At 37.7% G+C, this 16,850-nt stretch overlaps 1 protein-coding gene across 22 annotated transcripts in view; it reads right to left on the bottom strand.

Moving 5' to 3' along the window:
* para (sodium voltage-gated channel paralytic) overlaps window positions 1-16,850 on the bottom strand; it is a 49,595-nt gene that overhangs the window by 18,731 nt on the left and 14,014 nt on the right. For 4 of the 22 annotated variants that reach the window (XM_089075037.1, XM_089075047.1, XM_089075041.1 and 1 more), the window contains 17 exons: window positions 16,418-16,727; window positions 15,831-16,136; window positions 14,152-14,208; window positions 12,817-13,269; window positions 12,451-12,541; window positions 12,291-12,359; window positions 9,798-10,069; window positions 9,488-9,661; window positions 9,064-9,414; window positions 8,717-8,951; window positions 7,129-7,260; window positions 6,604-6,736; window positions 6,399-6,523; window positions 6,002-6,261; window positions 5,746-5,919; window positions 4,811-4,933; window positions 2,220-2,342 (listed from right to left, as the gene is read on the bottom strand). In XM_089075037.1, coding sequence (XP_088931163.1) covers window positions 2,220-2,342; window positions 4,811-4,933; window positions 5,746-5,919; window positions 6,002-6,261; window positions 6,399-6,523; window positions 6,604-6,736; window positions 7,129-7,260; window positions 8,717-8,951; window positions 9,064-9,414; window positions 9,488-9,661; window positions 9,798-10,069; window positions 12,291-12,359; window positions 12,451-12,541; window positions 12,817-13,269; window positions 14,152-14,208; window positions 15,831-16,136; window positions 16,418-16,727 — 3,388 coding nt within the window. Of the gene's footprint in view, window positions 1-2,219; window positions 2,343-4,810; window positions 4,934-5,745; window positions 5,920-6,001; window positions 6,262-6,398; window positions 6,524-6,603; window positions 6,737-7,128; window positions 7,282-8,716; window positions 8,952-9,063; window positions 9,415-9,487; window positions 9,662-9,797; window positions 10,070-12,290; window positions 12,360-12,450; window positions 12,542-12,816; window positions 13,270-14,151; window positions 14,209-15,830; window positions 16,137-16,417; window positions 16,728-16,850 lie in introns of all 22 variants that reach the window. The other 18 variants (XM_089075043.1, XM_089075048.1, XM_089075044.1 and 15 more) reach the window with 15 other exon arrangements.

Raw genomic sequence — 16,850 nt, 5'->3', positions numbered from 1 at the left:
TTAAATAAATTTAGCACCTTTCCTCCTCTCTAGGACATTCAGTATATAATTTTTGGAAAAGAAGAGGAGCAACTGAGAACTCTAGATAACTTTCGCGATCCGCGTGATTAATATGTTTCCCAGAAGTATTTTCGTGAAACGCAAATTCGTTTTACTAGCTTCTTTTTTTTTTAGATTTCCATACGAATCCGTAATTGTAGATACTAGGAAACATATAAATTCAGGGAGAAACCTGCTACCTTCGTGGTCTCGTGCAAAAGCAAAAGGTAAGAAATAAAATACTGAACGCTCCGAGGAGCGATTTGCAGCGAGCTACTGTAAAATAGAAGTGTCAGGGCGTGGGCATGACAGTAATCACTACAACCCAGTGTCTCAGCGACCTTGTGTTGCGAGTATGTGATATAAGTATGAGTATTTGCGAGGAGATTCGTTGTGATTATTATAAAAGGCGAGCCTTCGCTACTCTATGTGAGAGATGAGAACAAAGTATCCCTTTGTATACTCATATCGCATATTCGACCGTCCATACTGGTATCCGATTTCGGATTTCAAAAATTTATCTTACCTCTTTAGTCATATTTAATCCTAAATGCGATATGAATAGAGATTTATTTCTGTATGTGTACGTCGAGCTTCTGGAATGACCGTGTAATCACCGCTAATCACACGTTCTATTATCAGTAAGGCAAAATCAGACATACGCGATGTTTCATCCCAATCCTCGCGTTCAAAAGAACTTTATAGAAAGGATATTTTTTTTTTTGGTAAAGATAGGATGGTACAATTAGTGTATCAATGTAATAAATAAGCGCGTATTTCTATATGAAGAGTGTCTTTCGATTGGTGTAGTGTTGATTGATCATGGGCGAATTATCTACGCGCTGCTTCACGCATTCGCATTTTCTAAGCTCTGCCGTGCATTCGCGATTGCTTCTATTTTAGCATGTTCCCGTGCAACAAGAAAAAATGAATTATATCGAGTAATATTGAGTTTCCATCGATTCCAGACCGCCAATTTTGCAGTTTATTAAGAGTCGGCAATGTCGAGTGGCAGATTTTCCAAACTTTTACATTACAATTATTTCTTTTCAAACTATTTTTTTTTTATGTAAATGCTTATATTCTACGAAGATAAAATTTTGACATAAAAGATGCCATTATATATTTGTATTTATGTTATAAAATTTGTAATAATTTTGATCCTATACGTTATGTATAGTCAAAAATATTAAAAAAAAAAAATTAGAAATAAATACAGACAACAATAAGAAATATTTGAAAAGTCGGGTATTTAACTCATACATATTAAAAAGTATGGAGGTAATTTTCCATATTAAAATACTTGACAATGATATAGACTCTTAATAAACACAATTGACCGAATAATAGAAAAGAGAAATAATAATGAGTTTTGATTTTCTACAATTTGATGATTAATGTTCTTAATCGTTGTAATAATTTAGTCAGATAAAATACACGTATCGATATTGTTTACATGAGAAAAAGAGAAATGATGATAATATAATAACATTTTATTAAATGAGTATAAATAAAAATTAATTTATAACAGCGATAGTTTGATGAATTAAGATAACACATTATTATGAGAAAAAAAGTTACGTAATTTAATTGGCGAAATTTTTTCTATATTTTTTAAAATACATTACAATAAATTTTTCCCTAATTCTTAGAAATTCGAAAATATTTTTTTAAATTTCATAAATTTATTAATTAATTGCATAGTTGAAATTCCGTTTTAGAAATTATAAATTAAATGATTATTTCAAAATATCTGTATTTGAATTAAATTCGTTTTATCATCAATAAAAACTTTAAAATCGTAATTAATTCTATATATTTTCCGCAATTACTTTTTATATCTGAACAAATTTAATTTCTCCACGATATAGATTTAGTCAATTTTCTATAACATTACAATTTGAAATGTATTTTATGCTTTACATAAGTCAAGTTCAAGTGAAGTAAAAAAACTCATTTACGATATCGTAAATAGATATTCGTATAAAAAAATATTTTTCCCGATATAAAATCCCTTCGATGTAAAATTGATGAGGATATGATAATTATATAATATCAAGAAACACTTGTTATACTCCCCGAATGTTGAAGGGATTAAACATGGGGGTTCGACTCTGCCGTCTTGTCTACGGCAGACGTAGAGCAAACGACAAGGTCTGCTGAGACGGTGGGCTACATACCCGCATCCCCTGCATTCTAGACATCGCCCTGAGCGGCCTTAGGGCCCTTAGGGTCCGCATTGTTTTGAAGGCTTGAATCCCGCCAGCGCCACAGAGCGACGCTACGAAGTTAATGAGCGATACCTGCGAGCGAGAAACGAGAGCGAATCACAGCGAGAGGTAGACAGACGTGGTAAACTTGATCAATTCCAACGATTCACGGATATAGGGATGAGGCCGGGATGAAGAAAGAGGGGAGGAAGGAAGTCAAAAGTAGACGAGATCGACGTATTACTGCATTCCTTCAACTCCTCGACGGATCAAGACATTTGGATATATCTGTACAAAGACACAACTCGAGGGGCTGTCGATCTGTAGAGAGCCTCGATATTTCTCTAGATCTATAGATATATATATATATATATATATATATATATATATATATATATGTATATATTTATATGTACATTATTATATTACTCTTCCATAAGTACTGCCACTTTCAACTCATGTAAAACTCATGTAAAAACGTAATGTGTCATATTCAGCAGATAACATAATATCGCGAAAATAAGATTCTTTTTTATATTTTGTTTCGTAAAATTCACGCTTCTAATATTGCCAAGAAAATTTACTTTCGTAAAGTTTATATAAGAAAATTAATCTCAAGAATAATATTTAAATATTAATTTAAATAATACAATATTTAAAAAGCATTAATAGTCATATTTTATCATTAATCGTAATATTTAAAGTATTTTGTTATTACGAAAATCTATAAAAATCTAAATAATAGTTAACGCATTACGAAGATTATTTGTTTGCTTTAAAAGTGAATTAAAAAAAAAAAAAAAATCTTTCTAAAAAATATCTTCTAGAAATATTGGTTTAAAAGCCGTAAGAAATTTTTCGTAACAGTACTTGCAGAACAGAGAACTACATTAGTATAATACGACAATTATATAAAGAAGGGAAATAGAGACAATAGATTCCAGGTACGGCACATATAGCAATTAACAATAATCAGGAGATATACATGACTGTGTGTATGTGCATATATATATATTTTTACACGTATACGTGGAGAGATACACATGTATTGATATATAGACACACACACACACACACACACACACACACACACACACACACACACACACACACAAAACCAGAAACAGAAATAGATAGAACGACAAACAGCTCGGTAGGGATCGTTATACGAGCAAGTACTATCGGCTGCATCCTGAAACAGACGAAAAGGTTTGTCATACTTGCGATCGCGACGCATCATACGGTTCTTACTTTAATTTCGGTTGCAAAGCTGCAAATGCAAAAGCACGTTAGTACGTTAGTACAATATGTTAGGCGAATAAAAGAATTATTCCAATCAAGACGAAGAAATTAGATTTGCTCTTTTGATTATTTGCTGAGATAAGGATAAAAAAACAAATTTGCAATGAAGCGTCGCGATATTTTCCGACAAAGATTTTGATAAACATATTACATATTGCGCGCGTAGACGCACGTAACATTGCACGCGCGCGCACATCCACACACACGCATATACGAGGAAGTTTTTACACTACACAAAAAGCATATTCATATGTAATATATATATATATATATATATATCATGTATATAAATATTCGATTTTTTGCACAACGATCATTGGTACCAAGAGACTCTTAGAAAAGGCGTACATAAGGCGACTTTAGCTAGTAATATACGACAATGACTCCAGGTATCAGTGCAGACACCAAGTAGAGACGTCAGTGTATCTCTGCACATCGGTATAAGCACACCATAGTACACCATAGTACACCATAAAACAAGCTACCCTCGCTGTAGCTGTCTTTCCCACTTTAGCCCCTTAAAATTCCCGTTTCTTTTTTTCACCTCGTTCACAACGGATATTTCAAAGCCGAAGCCTCGTACCGTGTCCAACGGATCGATACCGTATTACTCTATCTAAATCACTGAATCCACAGTCGATCGGAATCGAGTCGAGATATATCGAGCTTGTTTTAAAGAATCGCTGATTCTCACCCTGACCGCCAGTCAACATCAATAAGCGCTGCTTATTCTTTTTCCGCTCGTAGTTTTTATTGTTTATAGCGAATTGTGAAAAAAGAAAATAATATATTTAAAAGTACAACTAACTTCGATTGATTAAAAGCCGATTTAGAGAGAAAGTATAGATATAACGCGTGTATAAACAAATATAGAAAATATAGAAGTATCTTGCAGCATCGGGAATAAATAATTTTCTTTATTAATGCTGCTATCGGCTATGAGTCAACGCTTAAACCTTCGATCCCGTAAAACGACTTCAACGTGTCTCGGCTCGTTTTCGATTTACCGTCACGATATCACCGTCACTACTTTGAGAGAGGAAGATAGAGAGAGACAAAGAGAAAGGAGCAACCCATGCAAAACCGGCAGTCCCTCGTCAATCGGAGGTCCGCGCGGCGGACAAATTAAACGTGCTGTCATGGTAACGTGATCGATCCGTTAGCTCCGTACGATCCATCAAACGTCGTTGCGATAACAGGCCGAATCAGGCTTTCTTTGCATTATTATTCGCTTAAGTCCTCGTCGACCGATGACTTACTCTCATGCCCTCCCACCGTGAAACTGCTCGTAAAGGCCTCAAGGCCCTTAGTGTTCTCATGGAACGGAAGGCCGGGATGTCGGCTGCGCCAGCCCAGATAGCGCCCAAGTTGATCAGTGATAGCTAGTTTCATCAAACATTTATCAGACGGGGCATAATATACGTTCAGTTCTTATACAATAATACTTAATGGCGATTAAGAGAAATCCACCGGAAGCTTCGACGCTCTCGGCTCCCCATATTGCTTCGCACATCGGCAGTTAGTTGATCAAAAGTTGAAAGAGGAGAAAGAAAAAGAAGGAGATAGGGAAATAAAATGAAGAACGAGAGAGAGAGAGAGAGATCTTTCTTTTGCGCATAAAGTTTCGGAGAAAAATATTACTCGTGCTTCGATTCCATTGATTTTAACTAAAATATTAAATATTTAAATATAATATCTAAGAGATTGTTTTATCACGAAATATATTTAATTTCCATAAATATATCTAAATTTTCATTATCGAAGCACGGATAGATACATTTTTCTGCATTCATCATATCATCGTATCATGGATGACTTCGACTTGTCTTCAACAAAGGATCAAATGACATGTCATCGATAAGAGATATATTACGATTATCGTGTGTTGTGATTCTTCGAAGCGACAAATTTTTCCGAAATAAATAAAACGCGAAGATGATACAGCGAATGATCGATTCGAAGTCATTCGAGATTAACAAGATTCTCTCGTGAATTATTTGCCAAGTGTGCAATCGATCTTTTATTGTTTCAAAATTTTAATCCCAAGCGTTCAAGTCATCAGAATTTCGAATCGACATCATTACTTATTTTTTGATAGTCGCACTCAATTGCACACGTTGTACAAAATGAAATATTTTTATTTTTAATAATGGGGATAAGATATCGGAGAAGAAGAAAGAGATATATGACTTACCATGACGATGATGAAGTCGAGCCAGCACCAGGCATTTGTAAAATACTTTCTAAATCCTAGAGCCAGCCACTTGATCAACATCTCGATGAAGAAAATCACAGTGAATATTCGGTCCATGTAATATAATATGTCCTGTAGGATAGGTCGTTGTTGAAGATGAACGTCCTCCAAAGCCTGTAAACCATCCGATTTCGTTCATTAGATCGCTTCCCAAATATATTTCGTATTTAATAAAAAAATAAAATAACAATCTTACCAAGGCCAGGCTACTTAGAAGGATCATGGTGATAACGGCAGTCTCGAAATACTTGTTCTCGATTAGCCGAAAGGTCTTTAACCTCAAGTTCGCCCAGCCTTGCCAAAACGGAGCATCGTCGTCACCGGCCAGAAATGGAAACTTTTTGTAACAATTTTCTGGACAGCAATCGGTGGGGTAATTTGATTGCAAAGGATCTTCATCCGCATGTATTATTATCTCGTCAAGTTCGTCTCCTTCTTCACCTTCCTCTTCTAGATCTAAGTGAAGATAATTTCACTTATTAACTTGAAACGTTCGATGATAAAAATCTCTTTCTAATTTGCGATCGCTGTCTGCCAATTTTTTTTTCAAATTTTTGAAAAATTCTGCAAAGCTAGATAACTGTCAAGTTTACCTTCTTCTTGTTCCAAATCTTCTTTGCTCGCATCTTTCTTCTCTTCGCCATTTAGCGAATCCATACTGCCTTTGTGACTTTCATCCTTAAATGCGCGGTTTTTGTGACTGCCATACGATTTGTTACTATTAAAAAGATAATTGAATAAGGCACGCACTTAATATTACATAAGATATGTTAGCAATTTATGAAAGATTTAATTAACCTGATAGTGTCATCCTCGTTCTGATTGATATAATCGTTGTCCAATCTATAATCGTGGTGGTTTATTGAATTCGCGATAACTTTTGTATTATTCATGCATAACTTGCCTCTCTTCAGTTTGTTCTTCAAATCTCCTTCGGAAAGGGAATAAAATTTGATATATTATTATTATTTTTTACTTTTCAAAATCGAACAAATGCACGAAGAAATGTCTAAATCTAAATCTTAAAAAAAAAAAAAAATAACTGACATAACGTTCTTTTCACATTTATATATTTTATTCCTTATTTTTTAATTAATTATCATGAAGAGAATTGTTTCCGATTTTCCGAAATAGTCTTTCAAAAATTATTTTAAATAAATATTTTTTTATTATTTTATGTACCATATGTAATTCGACACATTATGTAATATCTCAGTTATAAAAATTCCTCATGTTATATAAATCCCTCGTAAAACAAAGGAAAGATCTATTATTATTGTAATTATTGAAGAAGGGGTATACTTTCATTGCCGATACGCTTACCATGAATGGTAAATTCCATCCCGTCGCCAATGGCAACTTCAAGTTGATTAAGTTCTTTGGCGCTCTTCTTGTCTCTGTATGCGTCCAATTCTCCATCTGCAAGATCTAGGTCCCCATCGCGATCAATCCCATCTGCACAGTCATACAAAATCTCTAACCCGCCCTTATTAGGAAATTCGTATCGGAAAACAAGTCGGAACGCGCTGAAAAACGCGCTGTACGAAAAAAATTCATTCGCCGCGTATATACAAGCCCCTCTCTCACATACACACACACACACACACACACACACACGCGCGCGCGCGATTGTTTTCCGTCGCGATTCCCAACATGAATTGAGGAATCAGCTCAAATTAGTAACGTGATCACATTGTTTGCATGCAGTCGTACATGGTATCATTCATGTCCAGTGGCACCAATGACCCGATCCAGTTCAAGATGATGTGTTTCAATGATTTGATGTGTTTCAATGATCAGTCGTAGAGTTCACTTTACATGTGACACGTGCCGCATTTGACACGTTTGACATTAATTTCGTCGATGGTAGTTGTACAACATCTAAACTCATCGGAATGGAACGCGTTGCTCTCTAGATTATCATCCAAATCAGCATATTTTAAACATCAAAGATATTTAAAAATTGCTTAACGTATTTTGAGATTTAAATTTTTCCCGATATATGTATTTAAAAAATTGCACACGATGTCTAAGCACTTCTTTCATATTAAAATATTCATGTAAAAAGAAATTTCATATAAAAAAAACAATTAAAATTAATTTATATGAGATCTTTTTAATCAGGAAAATTTACAAGCGCTTGTTATAAACAGAAATTATGAGTAGAAAAAATGCGGCACGTATCATACGATTTCTTATGTATATGTATGTCTAATTCTGCTTAATAATAAATTCGCATCTTGAACGAACTTCATCACCATTAGAAGTTACGTAGTAAAATGTGTTTCTCAAATAAAATGCATAGCAACGTATAACTGCCAGGCAGCTAATCAGCGAAACAAAACTTAATTTGCGATTAAATCCACCGTGCATTAAACTATTTCGATTCTCTTTTTTCTTCTTTTCAAAAATTACTGAATAAAAAATGTAGCTATACTCCCGCGAGCTAATTGTAATTAATTTAAATATTAAATATTAAATTGTAAATTACATCGTTACAATAATGTAATGTATGATAATTTTAACGGAGCATAATAGCGAACTAAGTAAAATTTAAGGAGTCTGCATAATAAATCGAATGTACCAGTCAACGTACGCACACACGTTTCGTAAGCTTTTTCATTATAACCGACAGCAAATATTACAAACAAATCAATGAAAAACTTTAAAGCATATAATATAAAATAAATAAAAAAATGTAGAAATAAGAGCAACACAAATGATCACACGATCAAATCTCGTCCGTCTCGTTTGTCAATTTAATTCGTCAATTTAATTTTCATTATCGCGTGCGATCTACTACATCGCCGACTGGCACCAGCAAAACGTGTGAAAGAAGTGTAAAGCAAAAACTGAAAGACAGTGCCACGAACTACACAGCGCACAGCAAGCGATCTGATTGGATATAAACCTTCTTTCCAACTGTTGGACGGTCCCTCACCTGGCGCCTGATCGGATATCTGATTGGTGAGTTTGGCTCGCATCAACTTAGCAAAAGCAAGGATATTTCGCTTGATCCACTTAATGAAACGGGCTATTCGATCGATCGCCTCCGCGATCTTGTTCGTGTCGTTGTCCGCAGTCGGGGCTGACAGATTCGACGAACCGAAGTTGCTCAGCAACAGAGCTAAGAAGAGATTCAGGACCTATTTGAAAACATTAACAACGATTAATCGTTAATCGATAAACGAAATAATTTGTCGTATCAACTCGTGAAAACTTATGCCACTGGTGAAAGATTTTCGCCTTTGTACTTACGACCAAATTACCGATGACGACGGTGGCTAAGAAGAATGGAATGCAAGAAACGTCGCCGACCAGCATGCAGTCCCACATAGACTCGATCCACTCTCCGCACAACACTCGAAAAACGATCATGAATGAGTGCATGAAATCGGTGAAGTTCCATCTGGGTAGATCACCATCCGGGAAGAGGTCGACGTGGTCGACGTAGTTCTTGCCGAAGAGCTGCATACCCATCACGGCGAAGATGAAGATGATGATGCACAATACGAACGTCAGATTACCCAACGCGCCCACCGTTCTGCCCATGATGGAGATCAGCAGATTCAACGTAGGCCACGATTTAGCGAGTTTGAATACCCTTAGCTGAAATCACATTTTCGATTAATTACACGATATAATAATAGAAGAGTGTGCGCAATAGAGAAATAATACTCACCAATCTGAAGGATCGTAATACCGACAGACCTTGCACGCCTTCGAGGCCCAACTCCAGAAGCGAGAGAGCGACGATAATAAAATCGAAAATATTCCAGCCCTCTTGAAAATAATACTTCGGGCTCATCGCTATCAGCTTCAGAGTTGCCTCGATGCCGAACGTCGCCGTGAAAAACTAGGATTTAAATTGGATCGTTAATATAATAGTTTATAAATTATTTATAAATTTATCGAATTGGCGTAATTTAGGCTAAACGTACATATATTATTTTTTTATAATAATATATCGATATGTATGGCGATATACTTACGTAATTGCCAGATTTGAGCACTCTTTCCATGTCTCTGTCCATGTCGTGATGATCCAGTGCCATGAAGAGCGTATTGACGACGATACAGAGCGTGATGAAGAGTTCTACGAACGGATCAAAGACCAACAGGGACACGTACTTTTGAAACTCGAGCCAGAGCCAACAGCAATCCCAGACGCAAAAGATGTCGATACAACGAAACATTCCGGCCAATAACTTGTCCTTGAACGTAGGTTCTTCATCGTCGTCTGTCGGAAAGTAATAGGTCGAAACTGTAACGCGCGTTAGTAATTTTGTCTGGCACCACTCTTTTTGGGGAAAGAGGTTTTTCTTTGGTCAGGCTCATTCTTCGAGATCACAGATTGTATTTACAGGCAGGCAGGCAAGCAAAAAGCAGGCAGGCGTGGTAAAATTAAAAATGCGTTGGTAGACACGCACACACCGAATGATGACGCGTAAATCTGAATGAACGTACTTAACATTTATAAAAATTAAAAGATTTTTTTTTTAATGTTAGTTCTTTTTCTTAATATATATATATATTTATATATACCGTTAATATCACTACATTTTACAAATAAAAAGGAAGTAATTTTATGAATACTTTATTTATAAAAATTGACTGACTATACAATTTGATACAATAATCTTGGTGTATCTCGTACGATATGCAAATTCACGCAAATCGCCAGTATAAAACTGAAAAATGACGAAATTTAAACAAATATCGTGCATCAGCGACGCGAATAATGTGCTTTGAACTTTGAAATAATGTAATTACATTAAAACATGCGCGCCAACTCAACATTAATAATTACAATTATTATATTTTGTGTACACACAAAAAATAAGATTTATTTTAATACTTTCGCCACATAAAAGAGTCATACTATTTCATTATCTTTCTTTTTGTTTAAAATCGGTAATCATTAAAATCAGTAAAATTATAATGATACAAGTTATATCAAATTTGGGAAGTATAAATTTTGCTTATAATTTCATTTTTAAAGGAATATTTTACGGCGAAAAGATTAAATGTTCCATTGTAACAATATAAGCAATTAATGATAATCGAACATAAACGTAATCACGCGAAATCCTTTCAAACTTAAACATTTTACAATGAAATACAATTAACAAGCGATACACATGGCTATATATATTTCTTAAATAAAACGGTGGTTTTATGCGTTGATTATGAGGAAAATAATCCATTTTGCGAATCACGCGGATGTTTACGTGAACAAAACTGTTCACGCGGTACAGAGAAAGTGCTTACGTACAAAAATATTCGAAACTATGAATCATAAGTAATTAAATATTTTTTGCAAAAACGTGCCGGTGAAAATATTGTATATTAGTATTGTTTTCGGAATATGCTGATCTGGTCTGATTGTTTGTGCACCCGAGATAAACACGATAGTGCTCTTCAATATAATGCAGGTGCAAAAATATCGAAAGATTAACCAAAATCAGCAGTTTCATATCGGAAATGAAAAATAAACAAGATTTCCCAATCATCGATGAGAATAAAAGAATATTATAGAATATTATAAAAAATAAATATACAATTTTTTTCAAAATATATCTTTCAAAAATATTTCTATTCATTCTAAATATTATATTCTTTTAATATTTAAATTAATATTTCACATTAATCTTCGATAATATTAATATTTTATAATCTTTTAATTACTTTTATCTAAGATAATATACTATCTATATATACTTTTTGAAGGTTTATATCGTATGTTCAAATTTTTACGGCTTATATCGATGATTGAGATAATCCGAAAAAAAGTCGAAACATGAAGCGACCAGGATCGTGCAGCTGCGGCGAAGGTGGTAATCTGTGTCACATCGCAGGAAACGAGCAAACTCTGTTTCCCCAAAAAATGCTCTCACAAACCGCCCTCAAGGGCCCGCGGGCCGCAATCGTGTCTCATTGTTTTTCTCGTCGCATCACGCTGCTCGGAGTAGACAATGTCCTGCATTTTTTTTTCTTTTTTTTTTTTTTTTACATTCGCCATTTAAATGCTTGTTCTGCTTAGCAATCGGTAAGACGTGTGTCGATCCATCATATGTAGCGAACCGCATCAATTTACACGCCATGCTCAATCATAAACAAAAGTATAACGTATAAGGAACACGAGGGTAGTTTTAGCTGCGTCAGCTGGGATGAAAATTAAAGATGAGACTTAATCGTTCTACTATATACAAAGGCACGCGGCCCAGAAATGTCCAGCAAAACAGTATATCAACGCAAGGGAGTAGTATGACGAGAGATTTTAAAAACCACACCACTGTACATCGAACGGCAGGATGCTCATCACACGATAGACAAGATATATATATATATATATATATATATATATATATATATATATATATATATACATTTGCGATAGGAGATGAACAGAAAGTAGAAACTGGAGAAAGAAACTTGAGGAAACTTGGCGAGAGAGAGAGATGCAGGAAGGGGCACGACATTACCTCCTTGTTCCGGCGTCTGGCTCTGGCGACCGGCAGCTTGCTCGATTATGTCGTTCAGCACCATTACATCTGCGCAAGAATGATAGGATCGAAGTAAGTTTGATTGCTTGAGACAGCCTCGGAGCTGTTCGTTAACTAGTTTGCAATTTTGCAATCTCACCCTTCATGTCAACCACGGTGTGCTGCTGAGACGGCTCGATAAACGGATTGTCTTGTTGCTTGGTCTTGCCCATGGGATCTTCTTCGGTTTCCTGAAAATTTTTAATAGTTGCAATATCCTTAAACAGATCGCTATACTTCGCCATTGTTGTTCGAATCTTTGTACAGTGATATCTAAGGCTTTTACAAAGTGTCTTCAATTCGCATCGAAGTTGGTAAGAATATATTCTACAAAATATACTACTTTTCACGGGGCGAACAAAGTTTTATATTCTCTTCGGTCAAGCCCGTTTATTTCCCATCGAGATTTCTGTTTATCTTTATCGATATGCTTTCTCAAATTAAAAAGAAAAAAAAAACCACTCACAAAGAGATAAGTCTTCTGATTGGTGTCCGTAACGTGGCCATTGGCCGGCGTTGTCTGTTTGTTGTTTCTATTCCTGAGGATCTGCTCCTGCTTGGTGATCTGCTTGCCGATGCTGTCGATGCCACGGATACCGGGGAAGGCCAGGTCACCGTGGGACGTGTAGGAGAGCCGCGAGGCGTGCGACGTGTAGGACGAGTGGCGCGAACCGAGATTCGCGTAGTACACCGGCACCACGATCGTGCCGTTCTCCTCGGACATCGGTGTGACCGCGTTCGAGTCGTCGGCGTAGGGCAGGTGTTCCTGGGCGTCCAGATACGTCGACAGCACGAGGGGTTTCCGGTCGCCGCCCGGCGGCACGAAGCATCGGGTGCGGCCGTTGCGTATCGTGAACTGGTGGCTGCCACGGCTGCTGCGGCGCAGGTTGAACGGTGAGCCGGGTAGGCTCAGGCTCGCCTGAAATTACAACAAAGCGGGCCACCGCTTTTCTCTCTCTCTCTCCGTTTCTCGGCCCTCTTTTCCGTGCGACAGCCGAGGCGAGGGCCATCTCGAGGGCCGGAGAGGCTCGTCGCTGTCCCTCTCTGGCGACGAGGTGATTCCCTTAGGACGATATCGTGACATTTTCCCGCGCGAAATCGATCGCGACCTATCGCAAACGCTTTTAATCGGATCGTTTGAAGAGTCACGAGCTGTGATGCATGAAGAGATGGCGTTGTTTGAAATAGATTTTTGGCCACGGTCTCCATCTCGGTCGCGGAGGAGAAGCGGTACGGAAGATACTTTTTAGAAATTACAAAAATTTATTTATTCAAATCAGGACGATCGCACACGGCGGGTGACTCTTCGAACGAAGCTATCCTCCAACGTTCCAATCTCGTTTTCCTACTTTAACTAATTATTTACGAAACACGATTGATTAACAAAGTGGTAATACGGGCTGCCTGTTTGGCAGCATTACGGTCTTTCAAGTGAACTGTTTAATTAATTAACTCCTTCCAATGATACGCGACGTCGTAATTAATTAAAAGAGGAAAGATTGATCGCTCGATCGAGACTCATCTCGATGAAACGTCTCGCGGTGATTATTAAGTCGCGAAAGAGACGATCGATCATCGGCGATGATCCATGCTTTTTCTCCTCGGGAACGGAAATACAGCGAGGCGGATGAACGGGCGCGTGATAACATGCGCGATTTATGCCTGACAACTGCGAGTCGCAACGCGCGGGGCATTGATGAATGGCGTCTCGGAGGATGACGTGAGATCGTGATCGGATCCTATGGTGCTATTTAGTGTACGTACGGTCGGTGCTGACAGATACACGTTGTGACACACGTACCTTCCGCAGGCTTTCCTGGTAGGCATAAGTAAACTGGCCATTAGCGGCGCGAGGGACCTTAAGAAAAAAACAAGAAAAGATATCTCCTACCAAACGGCTCGTAACGTGGTCTAATGTGTACACCAACGAGGCACTCGAAATAGGTATGGAGTATCACACAACATTTGCAGAAGCACACATAATACAATTGTGGACAGTGGGGGGGGGGGGGGAGGGGAAAGAGAAAGAGAAAAGAAGAGAAAAGAACATTTTATTCGTAGTGTGTAGGGAGAGAAATCACGAATCTAGTAAGGATCTAGTGTGTATAGAGACACGAAGATCGGCGGTCCGTGATCTAATTACAGCGATCAATTAGAGCGATGTACATTAATGTATTTGAAGAAAATATTATTAACTAATCTTTCACGTTAACTCGAGACTTGCATATCTCGTCAGGTAAAGAGAAATCTATTGGAAAATTAGTCCACGAAAATTTTTGGTGCGTCAGGCAAATAAAACGTTTCTCAAGTATCGATATTAGGCCGATGTATTTCGTATCTCCGCTTGCTATTAATCATAGACTAAAAAAGAAACATATACTTCGCTGCATGCATGGCTCTGGATTGAAACGTATGTTTCGGTATACGCCGTCGTTATACGGCCGAAATCCACTGTTCCGCGCAATCGCAGGATCGAAGATATTCGACACGTTGAAACTATATTTACGATATAACTAGGGCGAATGATCAACGAGAGGGTAACAGATTCTATGCGTAAAGCCACCTATTCAAGAGGGTCGTTACTTAATATACGCAGCAAGTCCCAAAAAAGATGTATATGAATAATTTGATAGACGAAATTGCCAGTTTTCCTGTCAAAAATTTGCCGATTAGTTAGAGCAAAATCTCATTAAAATTAATTATTAATTACATATAAAGAATTCCAATTTTTTGACATCCACTTTTTTTACATTTAATAAAGATCTAGATAAAAAAAATTTTCCATATAATAATCCTAAGTTGGCAGACTTTTTTGAGACATTTAATACACGCCAAGCATGCTACAGAGCGGCGGATGTTGCGGGAAGGCTCGACTCGTCGCGGTTTTTCCTTTCGCTGTGTATCAAAAACATCGTGATTAAGAGGTGTCAAGGTATGCTAGGCACTTATACCCCGATTCGATTGCGCCTATATTTTCTTAATACGCGAATTGATTAGGAAGGATGTATTTGACTTTCGATTATCCATGCATCGATACATGCGTATCAGCAGCAGTCAGTTATTACCAAGTTCGCCTAATTGCCTAGATTTGCATTCGCCCTAATAACCTAAGAAGTTCCTTCGTGTCAGCCGGGCCAATAAATACATCACCATCCAAGTCCTATACTCCGGAGAGCGATGATTTCGTACTGACAGACGAAAGCTTATTCCGAATTTCGTGAGTCCAATCGTAGAGCATCGACGAGTCGAGTCGGATCGAATAGCCTCGCACAAATTGCTCTCATAGGAGCGAGGTCGGGGGGGGGAGGGGAGGATCGTAAGGTTGATAACAGGGCCAACACGAGACATTACGTCAAACTGACGCGTAAAGAAAAGTCGATACGTATGTATATATATATATATATATATATATATATATATATATATATATGTGTATATATATGTATATATAATACGTATATCGTCCAATCGGATACTTACGGCGCTGACTTTCCGCACTTTATTGGCAGCGCTGTGATTGTTGTTAATTTGCTTGATGTGTCTCTGGTCGCCGACAGATTCGATCGAACGTATGCTCATCTTCTCCTTGTTGTTGTCGTCGTTGCCCTTTTCCTGGCCGACGAACAGTTCGTAGCTGTGGCACGAGAAGTCTGACGGGGACTTGACGATCTGATCCGCAGCTTCCTCCGCGGCGGCGGCCGCTGCCGCAGCCGCGGCCGCGGCTTCTCGCGCCGCAGCCTGCGCTGCGAGCTTGTTCTCCTTTGCCAGTGCAGCTTCCTCGGCTTCCTGTTAACGTTAACGAGTGCTTTCCATTTAGTGACGCAAGTCAACACAAATGTCGTTCTCTTTCTTTTGGCATTCAACAGGGACGACAAAACGATACTTGTGTCGACTTGTATCATTAATGTTGGAAAGTACCCAATCATATCGATTCTACCAATACTCGTGAGTCTTAAACCTAATTTCGAAAGATATAACCTAATAACGAAAGATTTTTCATCAATCGTTGAAAAGTTCGTTGAAAAGTCTGAACATTTACAAAGAGTTTCGACTTTGCGATCGCTTACCCTCATAGCTTCTTCCTCGGCGGCCTCCTCCTCTTCGGCTTTCTTCTGCAACTCGTCGTACGACATCGCGACAATAGCGAGAATCAAGTTAACGAGATAGAAAGATCCGAGGAAAATGATGACGATGAAGAAGAGCATGTGCCACGGTCCGGCCGATCTTAGCACCAGTTGATATAGATTCTCCCAATAATCCTGAGTCATAAGACGAAAGGCGGAGAGCAGTGCCCAGCCGAAAGTGTCGAAGCTCGTGTAACCATAATTCGGATTAGCGCCGAATCCTTGTAAACACGTGTACCCGGGAAGGCACTGCCTATATTCGGGGAACATCATCTTTTATATTCTTTTCATATCGTTCGTATCGCAAACATGATATTTGAAGAAGAACTCTTTTCACTAACGTTGCCTCTCTCTTGAGACACTAATCTTAAATTCG

The sequence above is a fragment of the Pogonomyrmex barbatus genome, unplaced genomic scaffold (assembly GCF_055798465.1).
Source record: "Pogonomyrmex barbatus isolate J1 unplaced genomic scaffold, ASM5579846v1 scaffold18, whole genome shotgun sequence".
Taxonomy (NCBI): domain Eukaryota; kingdom Metazoa; phylum Arthropoda; class Insecta; order Hymenoptera; family Formicidae; genus Pogonomyrmex; species Pogonomyrmex barbatus.
Note: the sequence above shows the minus strand (reverse complement) of the source record. Positions and strands in the feature narration are given on the sequence as shown.